Source organism: Dermacentor andersoni, chromosome 1, assembly GCF_023375885.2.
Source record: "Dermacentor andersoni chromosome 1, qqDerAnde1_hic_scaffold, whole genome shotgun sequence".
In the NCBI taxonomy this organism is placed as follows: Eukaryota; Metazoa; Arthropoda; class Arachnida; order Ixodida; family Ixodidae; genus Dermacentor; species Dermacentor andersoni.
Window position 1 is genome coordinate 309779748 of NC_092814.1, and position 13179 is coordinate 309792926.

General features: G+C 43.0%; 1 protein-coding gene across 1 annotated transcript in view; it reads right to left on the reverse strand.

Moving 5' to 3' along the window:
* Window positions 1-13005, reverse strand: part of ash2 (Set1/Ash2 histone methyltransferase complex subunit ash2) — a 110152-nt gene extending 97147 nt beyond the window's left edge. Inside the window, exons 1-4 of the mRNA XM_050196301.3 lie at window positions 12453-13005; window positions 11801-11890; window positions 7849-7937; window positions 5584-5675 (exon numbers count right to left, since the gene is read on the reverse strand). Of these exons, the coding sequence (XP_050052258.1) occupies window positions 5584-5675; window positions 7849-7937; window positions 11801-11890; window positions 12453-12826 (645 nt within the window). The 5' untranslated portion in view covers window positions 12827-13005. The remainder of the gene's footprint in view (window positions 1-5583; window positions 5676-7848; window positions 7938-11800; window positions 11891-12452) is intronic.
* Between the last annotated feature and the right edge of the window lie 174 nt (window positions 13006-13179).

Here is a 13179-nt window from a genome sequence, read left to right on the forward strand (position 1 = left end):
ACTAAAAATTCAGCCTGTGGCCTCATGCTCAGCTGCAGAATGCCATGATCACTGAGCCACAACCTTATTAAGGTCACAAGGCACTGCCGAAGACCACGACGGGCAGCGCAGAAAATTAAGACCAAGCTTTCCCTTTTTAGATTACGCACCCAAACTACGGCACTGGTAATGTTGGAGACTATGTGTTGGGCACCACATCATGCAAGAGTGAAACTGTCCCCAAAAGTGATTGACCAAGAATAGACCCAGGTTTGCTGCTTATGTAACTTGTACAGAGGTCACTTAGCAAAAGGAAGTACCATAATATGCACCTATGCATGCAACACAGTAAAATACAAAAGTAGATGTCCTCTACATGCGATACAGTAATTGTCAGCAGACAACTGCATGAACCAGCATTGCTTCACTAACACCACTTTAAAACAGGAATGTTCTTTACTAATTCTGGCAATGCTCTAGTTTAAAATGGTCCTCCCTTTAAAAATTTTTATCAGTGGTCAGTCACCAGAAGATGCTTTCCAGGAAGTTGCAGTGTCCTTACAGTCTTCCGATATCTTACTACATCTGCAGTCCTCACCAAATGACACACTCCCAAAGATCAACTGCACTGCGTAATATAGGACAGTGCTGTTCACTGCTGTGTAGAGTCTACAAGTGCGACACTCTGGTGTATTAGGTGAACGAGAGCTGCTAGATTAGAGATAATGCACCCATAAGCACGCGCAGCCTAACAGACACAGAGAATCGCACACATTGCTTTTCATGAGCAGCAACACTGATAAGCTCTTTTGTTTAACCAAATACACATGCACGCAAGTGGCCTACCAACTGGTGCAACGAATCACACTGGTTTATTAGCCCACGCATGTAATTCCCCAGCCCAGTGACACAGCAGGGTGTCTACCAAGTTTACATTTCCAAATTCCCCGAGTTTTCCAGGTTTTCCCCGAGTGCCTTTGCAATACTGCCTGAGTGACTCAGAACTTTGTTTTATGTCAAGACGTGCTCCTTACATCATGTTGCCCAATGGTGTCACTCTCCAGTAAGCATGTTAAAAAATAAAAAAACAATGTAAGCCAGTTTGAATAGAAAGGGGTAGTGTTTATTTTATTCAAAAAGAAAACAGAAGGGAGGGGTTAGTAAAATGCACAATGAATAAAATATCTTCAAAAGAAATAGTAAAACCCATTGCAAATCGAGTCGAAAATTCTCAAATATGAATAAAAAAGAGATGCATACAGAATATTTTCGAATATGAGCTATATCTACCAATTGATAGCAAGCCAAGTGGTATGAGGCCCGAAATTTATCACAAGTGAAATTCTCTCGCAACAGCTGGTAAGTCAACCTCAACTGTCCTGAAATACTCTCAGCTCGCGCACAACACCTCAGTGTTGTGTTTCACTGTTTTAAAGAGTTTTTTTGCTTAGATGAGGGACACCTGCATTTCGGCATCAGCCAACACTTTGCTTTTAGAGTGCAAGCTCCTTCAAAAAAGCAGTGGCATGCTTCCTTTCCTGTTCATTTCTCAATGCGTAGGTCCTTTTGTCTTCTTGTTCTCCTTCGGCTCTGCGTTCGCCACACGGACTATTTGAGGCATCCTCTTGGACAGTTGTACAGTTAGCGTACAATTTTTCGGACTCCCTAGGGGGCGCGAACACGTCCGAGAAAATGAATGCATGTCTTTTATAGCCTTTAAGGGCTCAAATTGCCACAGGCACGTCCAAAAAAGCTCTGAAGGCCTGCCAGTACACTTATTAGGCATATCGATGCTCATACCGTAACAGGAGATGGCGGGTGCACGTGTGTATAGTTAAGGAATACATACTGTGTCCCGTAACAGTTGCCCCTTCCCACATTTGATATGCTTCACAGCGTAACATTGCTGTAATGAGGCGAAGCTGACTTTCGGGAACCGGCATTATGCAATGCGTCATGCTTTCCGAACTTCGAAGCCAATCGCGATGACCACAAAGGCGGTGTCAGTGCCATTGCTGACAGCGGCGAATTCTTTCAAGCTTAATACCGAACCTCAAAGCAGCTAGGCCTAGCATTGTGGCTACGGCCAACATTCTTAGACATACTTCAGTCTCGCAGCTCCCTATGCGAGCCCACTGGTTGACGTGGCCGCAGCGGCGGTCACCGGAACTACCAGCGTTGCAGTCATGTCTTTTGTCACATGCCGTGCATCGTTTGCTCCTGCTACGATGCGTCGTTTGCACCAACTGGCATGTAGCGCTTATCCGACGCTAAATGTAGTTTAGATAAGCACTCTGAGTTTGGTGACAAACCTGCAGCGCTTAAGCAACAGCGACTTTACAGTGTCGCTGTATCTGTATCAATGTGTCTTGCAGTCGCATCTCTCTTCACGCATGGTGCTTCGTCTACTATGATGGGCGCGACGCGTCGTTTGCCCCACCTTGTACCGCTTGCTCGTTAGTGAATGTGGTTTAGCTACCCGCTCAAATATTTATGCCAAGATTAATGCAAAAAACGCCATTTTCTTGTGCCAACATTGAAATGCACGCATGGTCGGCGCATTGAGGCTGTCGCTGTAGGGGGCAAATGAGCGGCCGGTCGCGACGATTCGGTTTTCCAACGAATTTTTCCTAGTCAGAAGGGCCAAACTGGTCTGCTGAGCACTTTTTTCTGGCAGCGTATTCATACCATGTGTAATAAAGACGAGTGCCTGTATATCGGCAGCGGTATTAAGAATGTATCGCACGCTGCTCGAGATTGTAAGGTGCACCAAATGCTACTCCTCTGCTGGTAAGCTAACCGCGTCTCATTATTTTAATGCATAAGCATTCTTTGGCGAGTACCCTTAGCAAAATATGTCTGTCACACGAAAAGTGCAATGCCTTGTATCAACACAAAAATGCGTCATTTCCGAAGTTAAGATGCACATTAATTCGTTACAGTAGTGTAAATGTAGATAATTCGTTTCTGTATAAGCTATAAACGATAAACAAACGAAATTCTTATCTGGAAACTGAATGTGCTCGGTGAACTTCTCCACCCGCCATCTGTTCCGTGTCTAATAAATCTAATTTGTGCAAGCAATGTGATCGGCAGGAAGTGGCAAGAACCAATTCGATTACTGAATATTCGTAGGTAAAAGGATTATTTTATTTTCTACAAACAAAATCGGCAACGAACAATGCGAAGTCTTTTTTTGCTTGATAAACCTTTTTTTCAAAGTAATCTCGCATTTTTTACTGACTGATCACGTGCACGTGCTCTGTAAGCGGTCATTTATTCTTTTTTGTCAAGTGAATGCCCATGATCACATAAAACTTGATTAGTCATGTCAACGACTACAAATCTTCACATCTAAGTGCAGGCACTCGCGGACGGTTTCGCCAGCCTGACTGGGGTGTTCCAGAATAAATCGCCAGAAGCAGGAGTCATTACGTGTGATGAATTAATGTTTAATTCTGTACGCATTCATTAACGGTGAATATGCCAGGATTGTTTTGAACGACCTCATATCTCTGCCAATAAAGAGGCTTGTAGGCGCTACAGAATCACGTACATTTGAAGCCACAGGCATTTTCCTTCATCGTATTGCCCACACTTATGTTTCTGTAGTCACTTAAGGTTGTGTTCAGAGACTTGCTCGAGCAAAGTAGCATCCACAGCAAGATATAACGATCATAACGTTTCACAAGTACTGCAATATACTGTTTGGGGTGCACATATGATCTTGTACGTATGTCGCTGTTTTACTTTGGCTTGATGTTATGCTCACCCGGCCGTGCTTAATTGTCAAGCCGTCTGCTTCTCTGAGGAAGATTCCAGTTATGCTTTTGAAGGTAGCATAGCCGCTCAAAATAGCATTTTGTGGATTTTGTTGCACTTTTTCATGCAGCAAATTAGGTACGATACTCTTCACGGACAACACTTTCCATAACTCAGAAGATTCCACCTACGAGTTGCTTCATGTAAAACGATTCAGACATCGCTGCTGCGTGGTGTCGTCTTCAATAAATACACGCTTTCAGTGTACAGAAGGCAAAATCACAGTCGTGAGGTTGTTCATCACAGTTTGTAGCGCGTATTTCGAAGGCAAGTACAACAATATTTCCAGTACATTTGGTTTTAAACCTGCATGAAGCACATCCCTGCAAGCTTCCGTCGAAGTACCTGTCAACTCTCAAGCTGCTTCTGTTGGAGAACTTCGCTTTTGCATCACATTTCTTGGCTTCGAGACGTGTTCATGAAGACCGATAGTAACTATAAGTCGTGGAAGCACGCTGTGAAAAAGCGTCCATGTTTCCAGTGAGGAAACAATATATATGTATATTTGTTCTAAAGAATTAAAATCTAGACCGCCGTCCTCAACATGACGTTCACACAAGTGGGACTTATCTGTGGGGCATTCTTTCATTCGGTGGAGCATATGTTTCCGTATATAAAGCTCTCTGCCGTCGTTGAGGTTAGAGAAAAACAGTGGCCATCAGCATCACGCTGCATCTGGCCGCTCGAGCAGCCATGCGCAAAGCAAGACTGCACAAAAAACTTCTTCCTGTGATGAGATGCTGAAACGCGTCTGCGCGAAACTTTTCACCGGAAGAAACCGCCGCACATCACACGACATCAACATCATGACAACACTAGCGATGTACAAAGCAGCAGCACCAAAATGAAAACAGAAGCGAAACCAAAAGTGGTAGAAGCGACAAAAGACGCGATCAGAGCGCCGCTAGTTCGCGTGACCACCACTTCGGCCACCTCCCGGGCGGAGCTGTGAAACTGAAGTATATCTAAGAATGTTGGCTACGGCTGCCAGCGGATATGCGTGCGAGTGTGCCAGTTCGAGGCGGCGAGGTTATCGAAGTGGCGGCGGTTGTGGCTTTTATTAATGCCGTTTCGGACCTGCGGTCATGGCAAAAAGTCCGGAAAATCTGACGGCGAAGGGTTCTTGCATTCGAAATTTCAGACGTTCTTATACATTGACCCTATGGGGTACGTAGTAGGGCCGCGAAGCCGTCGGAATTATCTGGCATCCGGAAAGTCGCTCATTGACTGTACTCTGGCAACGCCTCCAGCCGAAGACGTGGCATCAAAGACCATTCGTTACGATTCCTCTCTGTTACTCGTGCCAGTGTTACCACGACTTTCGTTCCCTTTCAATAAAATTACAGCCAATTTTCCCTGATAGAAGCACAAATTCCCTGAGTTTTCCCTGATTTTTTTCCAGACTACTCAAGATCCCTGAGAATTCCCAGTTTTCCCAGTTAGAAGTGTACCTTCAGGCCATGTGCACACATGGCAAAACAAAGGTGCTTACCAACATCAACAGTCATGAAAAGCGACGGATGCAAATCTGCATGCCAATTAGGCCGTTCATGCTCCTGGGCGTACTACCTTGGGTCAAGAAGCCAACATCAAGTGTCAACCACATACACTGGAGCCAGCCAATCACGCACTTTACACGGCAGTAACCCGCACTGTACTATGCATCCAAAACACTATCACTCTATAAAAAAAAATGCGTGCTGTAAGGTGTCCTAAAGCCTACAAAACTTAAATGCTTCCTGTAAATAATTTACAAGGGTAGCTAACATTCCGCATGCTCACCTTGTCTTTCGAAAACAATGCCCGACTTCCGCCCTCGGCACGGTTCTTCTGTATTAAGTTGGCGAGCGCTGTCACACACATCTGGCTAAAATCTGAAACGACACAAAAGATGGATGCCATGAGAAATCCTTGAAACCAGACTTTGTTCCGCAAAAAAGAAAGAAAAAAAGAAAGAAAGAAAGAAAGGAAGGAAGAAATGGGCTAGTTTTATTGAGGCACAACCTTTGCTGCTAGCACACAACTAGGTCAGTTGAGCCTGCAGAGATACAGCTGAACCTCGATATAACAAATACAGCTATATCAAATTATAAGATATAATGAGGTAAACCTAACATGTTTCTCACCAAAATCGACGTTTATCGAGTATATACTTATAACGAACACAGTATATAATGAAGAGATGCTACTTTATTATAATAGGGTTCAACATACGGTCAGCAGGACAAATTTGGGCTTAAAATAAAAAGTTTCTTTTAGCTAGTCAGCACCCGCTGTATAGCCCTCAGGGGCAAACTTTGATTGATTAGAGGTTTTTTAGCTTGTCTATAACCACTATACGGTAGTAGGTAAGCAGACATTTTTATGTCAACCAGAAAAAGCCTCGATCCTTTATTATACTGCATATAAGAGTCAATTCTAAAACTTGCCTTAATCGCTCTCGTCAGGGCTGTCAGGACAAAGCAAGTCAAGCCCGTCGAATTTCACAAAATATCTTAAAAAATAAAATCACGTATTGTCCAAAACCGTAGATATTCTGCATCTCGCAAAATTACAACTTTTAAGCTTGTATAGTCCACGAACTACGGTCCAGAAAACATGGTAAAGGAAAATTACAGCCATGCACTTACTAGTACGCTTTCTGTCAAGTGTCAAATCAAGGAGGACCTGAAAATGTCTGTAACTGCACTTTGAATGTGCTACTTCAAGCAATATCACAAAGAAAAGAAAAAAAAACGATGCACACATATACCAGGACAGTCAGGAGTGCTAGTGCATCACCACTTTACTAAACCAATTTAGAACATTGTGTAGGAACAGGGGCACAGTTATACAAAAATTATTGCAGTGTATTTATATCTGGCAGAATTACTCGCTATTAGTATTAACCTCTTCACTGCCACTCCCGGGGGTACACCCAAGCACCCACCCTTGCACAAGACCTGCCACTCCTTGCCTGCCTCTCCAGAAGCCACTCCAGGAGTATTCTAGCCACTAGCCACTCCTCTAGCCACTCCATACATGTAATGAGAATAAGTAGATACAATTTTTAATCCTTCAAGCTGTTTTTCTCAGCTGTTTTTTTTTTTTTTTCACCAAGGTTCATGTTACCAAAAGCTATTGTTACAAAATTGCACAGGACAGTCTTGTCTTTATGGTGTTCTCTACTGCGATATTTTATGCAGAATTCAACTGTAGAGTTATACCTCTCAATTTTGCCAGGAAGAGTAAATTTAGGTGGAAGGGCAATGTAGCAGTGTCATTTGTACGCCTCAATCTTTCTACAAAAACTAATGAAATATAAAAAACAGCTCCACAATTGCACAGCCTGGGCCTTCCTAAGAAACCCTCAAGGCAGCCAAATTTCCTCATAATTTTCCAACTATATATTTGTTAGTAACCATATCTATTTGCATACTGTACGAATCACAACTTTTGAAAATTGAGCTCGAGCAATGATGTTAAGTAGTGCTTTATATCATTACCATAATTAAGCTGCCCAATTTCTATTAAAATTGATTTACCTATTGTCTCAAAAGTTGATGATTTGAGCCAGGTCTCCCTTTGAAGACCTGGAACACCCCAATTTGCCCTTTCTTGCAAACTTCAATAACTAGCGGTACCTTGCGTTTGTAACGGTGGCAATACTGCAATAAGCCGTCTTCAAATATAAAAAGCCACCATTAACAAGTCATCTCAAAAGGTGAGCAGTACTTTTCACAGGCTGATCAGAAAAAAAAAATTTTTGAAGTGCCACTGCTTATGAACGGTTGGGTATCACAAGCATCATATGTGCTTCTGCGGATTTGATCGAGCAGTGTTTGCAATGACTAAAGGGGACATATAGCGAACATAAAACAAAGAAATCCATAAAAAGTGTTACACAGCCCCTTTAATATAGCTGTCTGACAACCATTTAGCATACTGTCTCCACCAACTGCCCAACAAAAAAAAAGTATGTGGATAGGATCAACCACAACTGAGGCATACTACTGATCATAACCAAATTACTCAGCTTCAAAGTTCAAAACAGTTCGGGCCACTCACTTGACTGCTTTTTGGAGAAGTTCTCATTACCAGCTGGATTGCACAGCTTGCAGGAAAAAGTGTAGTTGGTCATAAATGGAACGCATTTTCTGAAAAAAAAAATGTGCTTGTGAAACCTATGTGCTTGCTGTTGCCAAATTTTTGTTTCACATACACTGTGCTCCAAAACACAAATTATATTGCACAGATGACATTACCTGATCACTGCCTCACTGCAGCCCCATTCACGGCTACAGCATTGTTGCTGGAGATGAGTTTATCATTACTGTACTAAAGATTCTCCAACATGGTGGCCGTTACGACATCAGTGAAAGCTATCTAAGCAAAAGAACCCACAGGCAGAAACTATAACTTGGTACTCTTTAAGTGTCTTCCAATACGAGAGAAACCATCACTGCCAACAGGAAAGGGAAGTACTTTCAACAGCTCACAAACCTTCAACATGGTAAACAGCACAGACGACTGGACAAGTGATAACAAAGATGCATTGACTGTCTTTTTCTTTTGAATTCTTATAGCATATAAATCAGAAAACTTAAAAGTCATAATGCTATCTGCAAGTTGCTCAGCCGGCCAGCCAGGAAATGCAGCAGAAACAAAATCTGAGAGTGAAGTCCCACATAGCAAAAAGAAATGACGATTTTACTGCGTACGTATAGTTTTTTTTTTGTTGTTGTTGTTGTTGTTCCTTCGACTGTTTCCACACGTTTACAAGTCTTTTTTATTTTTATCCATTTCTTGTTGTAGTCTTATTTGTTGCGTTTTTGGCCCTTTTCTAGTTTTACATCTGTTAAATAGTGATTTTTTGCAATGCGTGGCCTCACCGCATATCACAACTTTGGGGCTCTGGTCACTTGTGCTAAATTTTAACAGATTAGGCTTTTTTTTTTTTCTTTTCTACTTTTCTGTTATTAATGAAATGACATCCTTTCTCAATCTGACAATAGCAATTCATTTTATACTACCTGTAAATTTCCCTGACTGAATTTACAAAGCACATATGTATGCAAGGTTTACGCACAGTGTATGAAGCCCATCATAGCTGTGTTTCCATGAATGTAACAGAAGTGAATTGTATTCACCTCAACCAAGGCACATTCTCCACATCAACAATACAATTCACTAGGCAATCAGAAGCAATGAGTAAAGTAAAAGGGAATTGAACATGACAAACCACATCCGATCTCCAATCCCATGATGCGCTGATTTCCTGAGCTACATTCAGGACATCAAGAAAGGGATATGAGTCGCATTCACACAAAAAGGTAGACACTAAATATAATAACCACTTCAGCATGGCACTGGCACATACAGGAAACCTCTATGCCATACTTATGCAGACATGAATTACTCTTGCAACAAGCCCGGCATCTTAAGATCAGAGTCGTCCAACATATTTTTTTACTGGTCATGAAACTTCAGCCCCTAGCAGTGGCCTGCATACCGGACCATTCATCATACCAAGCATCAAACACAACTGGAAGGATGTGATATTTTCGCATAAGTCCTCCTCTCGTTTAGAATTTGAGAACTGTGCTCATCAACTATGTGTGCGAATGTACAAACCCATCACAGCTGTTTAAAGCACGGGAGCAGTGTGCTTCTGAGACGCCTGGCGCAGCTTGCCGGCAGAAGCTAGAACAGCATACAGCCTTTATAACAAACTGCTTGGGACCTCCAGAATAGTCTGTTATACATAACATTTTTTTGTAAAGATCGAGCACTCTGCTGCTCACAATTTAATTGACTAGGCACGTTTAGCAAATGAAAACCTTTATTTAACATGAATTTAATATGAAAACGTATCACGAAACTAAATATAAAATTTAACACGATAGAAGCCAACAATTTTCTTCTACACACTTCATCAGACTGGATGTGCAACTTCAGCCAATTTTACAGTATCAAGGTTCACAATGTGCACTGCGGACAAAGCTGAGGGCAACACAAGGTACAACTGCAGTGCGTCTAATGCTGCTGTTGTCTTTCTACACATTTAATATCATTTCACATAAGTTCCACTAAGTAAGTGGAGCATATTTTGCAAATATGTCCAACTTAGTTGGTAGAATCTGTGTTAAACGACATAAAGATTCCTTGGTGAAACCTACATAGAACGGTACTAAGAGTGATATATAGTAACAGTGGTAAGAAGCTCAACCAAAGGAAGAGCTGAAGCTCAAGGACATTCATTCCACATAGATCCCATTAAGTAAGTGGAACATATTTTTAAGCATGTTCCATTTACTTAGTGAAACCTGTTCTGAAAGAGATTAAGAGTGTACATAATCAAAATTATTTGTTCATCTGCCTGCTTTTTATTCCTGATGCATTCACTGACCTTCACTAGGTAGTCTAGTTTTCCTTTTCTTCTTGCCAGGAGACCACACCAGTGTTACCCACGATAGTGCTTGATCATACAGGCTTCAGGGTTTTTATAATTTTTTGCATTGGCAGTAAGGAGTTACTGTGGAGTCCGAACCTTCTCTCGTGGTCAAATAGTTCTGGTATCAACCTACACTTCCATGTGCAGGTCCCCCTTCAGCTCCACCTCTCAGTGGCAGCTGGGGAGGGCAATTAAGGGGGAGTGATATTGTGAGGAGCGTTCATTGTAAAGGAGCAAATTAGCTGTCGCGGACTGAATTCCTTCGTTGTATAGGTAAATTCGGTTGTAGTGGTGTTTGATGTAGAGGCATTTAGCATACATTCAATGGTACGAGTTTGGCCGGTACCTGCGGAATCCTTCATTATAGAGGCATTCGACCGTAGCTGCTTCTGAAGATACACTGCCAGGTGGACAGTGCTTCGCCACTCATGGTGAGCTCCCCAGTTCTGATATGTTCTGCCCGATGAGAGAGGGAGCAGGTGGCAGGAACGGTTCTTTAGCAGTGCACATCCTAGCATGAAAACACAAATGGTCATCGCAAAAAAAAAATATATGAGTGCATGGGCATCCTGTTATCGGGCAGAATCACATAAAGAGGGAGATGCACAAAGCACATGGCTATGACCATGAGTGGCGACACCATGTCCAGCTGGCTGCGCATGCTCAGAAGTAACTATGTCACTCCACCTTCCTGCAGTACACTGCGCCAGACGTATTAGAAGCGCACTGCCCCCATGCTCGAGACAGTCGCAACTGAGGCTTTACTAATGCTGATGGCTGCATGCGGAACACAATATGTTATTTAGAGCAACAAAATACAAGGTTTCATCAGGTGCTTGAAAACATACAAAAAATGTGACACATCATTTAGAAAGTAGTTTCCAAGCACCATTAAAAATACTTGTGACCAGGTGCCGATGCAAGAGCCAATTCATTGAAATGTCTAATCTTGGTGCACTTATGGTGTTTTACTAGGGTTGAGTATTGGGCGAGCTGGTATTGCATTCTAGAACTGGTACAGCGCAACATACAAAGGAACAATCTGGCTGGCTCGGCTTGTTCCTTCCTCTGTATGTTGCGCTGTACCAGTTCTAGTATAGTGTTTTAGCACCTGCAGAATCTGGCTACTTGCGGTCACCCATTACATGAACCACTTGTTGCGTTCCTATAATATTCTAATAGACACACGTGAACTTATGTACTAGTTAGTGTCCTCCGATCAATGGCACGAGCCCTTTGATCAATGCCGCACTATGCCAAGGCAATTCTGGGCACTATAGCAAGCTCTCTCAAAGCCTTACGGTGTGATCTCAGCAGCAGAAGAAAAAAAAGATAATGACTGACTTCTTTGCTAAGACATTCCAGGAACTACACATCGCATGACGAGAGTAAAATACAAAAGTCATCGTCTTCAGTTCTTAGCCATGCAGCAATATAAGATATTGTGCGTTGACATGAGAAATGCCTGCAGCTACACTAACTTGCATATAGGCACAACTGTGCAGTGACAATATCACAATGCAATGTTAAAAAATTTTAATGCAATAGCCTGAACAAATATCTTACCCAAGCGGTAATGATAAACATGTGTCATGAAACCACTTGAGGCAGGCAATACACTGGAGTTCAACGACGTTCATGTTGCGCCCTTTCCCACTGAAAGATACAAAACCGGGTAACAGGTCACCAACGCAAAATAATCGCAGCATTCTTACGGATTCCTGCACATTCTGTAAATGTCAACACAGTGCACATGACCATTTCGTCTGCTGCTGAAGTGCTGATTGGCTGGGAGCGCCTGTCTCCTTTTGATGCGTGCTCCAGCCCAGCCAATCAGAACTTCAGTAGCAGACTAAATGGACGTGTCAACTAGGCGGGCACTTACAGAAAAACCCCTCCCCGCCCCCTGTTGCTAATGGCACCAAACAGGAACACACAATTCCAATGTAGTTTTGCGGCACCACGCACAAAGCAAGCAGAAAAACCTCAGGTGAAAATAACAACTGGCCAGTTGTGCCGGACAACTTCTCGATGCCTACACGGCAGCACTTCACGTGTGTTAGTTTATTATGCGTTCAACCGGCTACAAATAGGAACAGTACGATAGCCCAGTTAAACTAGCCGGTTCCAGTTACACACTTTCATCTGAGAGATCACGGAATTTAAGCCGTGCACGGAATAAACACCTGTAAAATTTTGCTTTTTCATTTCACATTACCAATAGCACTGTTGATCCGAGCTTCTTGAAGCGTCGGAAGCCAGTTTAGAACCATCAGCGCCTTCCAGGATGTTGTTCGCCTGTGCAGACGGTGGCTGATCGCTGCTCGTGGTCTCAGACGAGGCGGGATCTTCAAGATTTGACTCCTCCTCCATGGGAATGTCCCTGGCGCAGTTGTCGCTTTCCTTCGCCACCTTGTCGGCATCCGACTCAATGCTGCTAGCTTCGTCAACTATTTCGTCGCCTTTCATTGTGCCCTGGGAATTATCATCTGTGTCCACGTTTTCAGACCTCTTGCACACTGACAACACCGAGCCTTGTGTTTCGGCGCCAAGGTTACTCGACGAAGTCTGCTCGCCTGTCTCCGTACTCATTCTAGACAAACCAAAAACGTTGGAAGTTGCTCACTCAGATGTTGTCCTGAGATATACTCTACAACACGTAGTCAAGCGCCTCGGCCCAGTCGCGTACCGAACGAACAGGACGCGCGGCAACTCACATCATACCACCGCGCGGGTTACCGATGCCGCCGACGGTTGCCTTTGACGCCATTTTCGACGCTTAGAGCTAGTGGCGCCCCCTCACTATCCAAAACGCAATATGCTGCTAACAAAAAGCGCAAGAAACGAAACAAGAAATTGTGCGTCTATATGTGTTTGTCCTTCTCTTTATTGTCCTAATTTTTTTAGTTAATCTTGATCTTAGCATCATGTACCAAGTACTACTG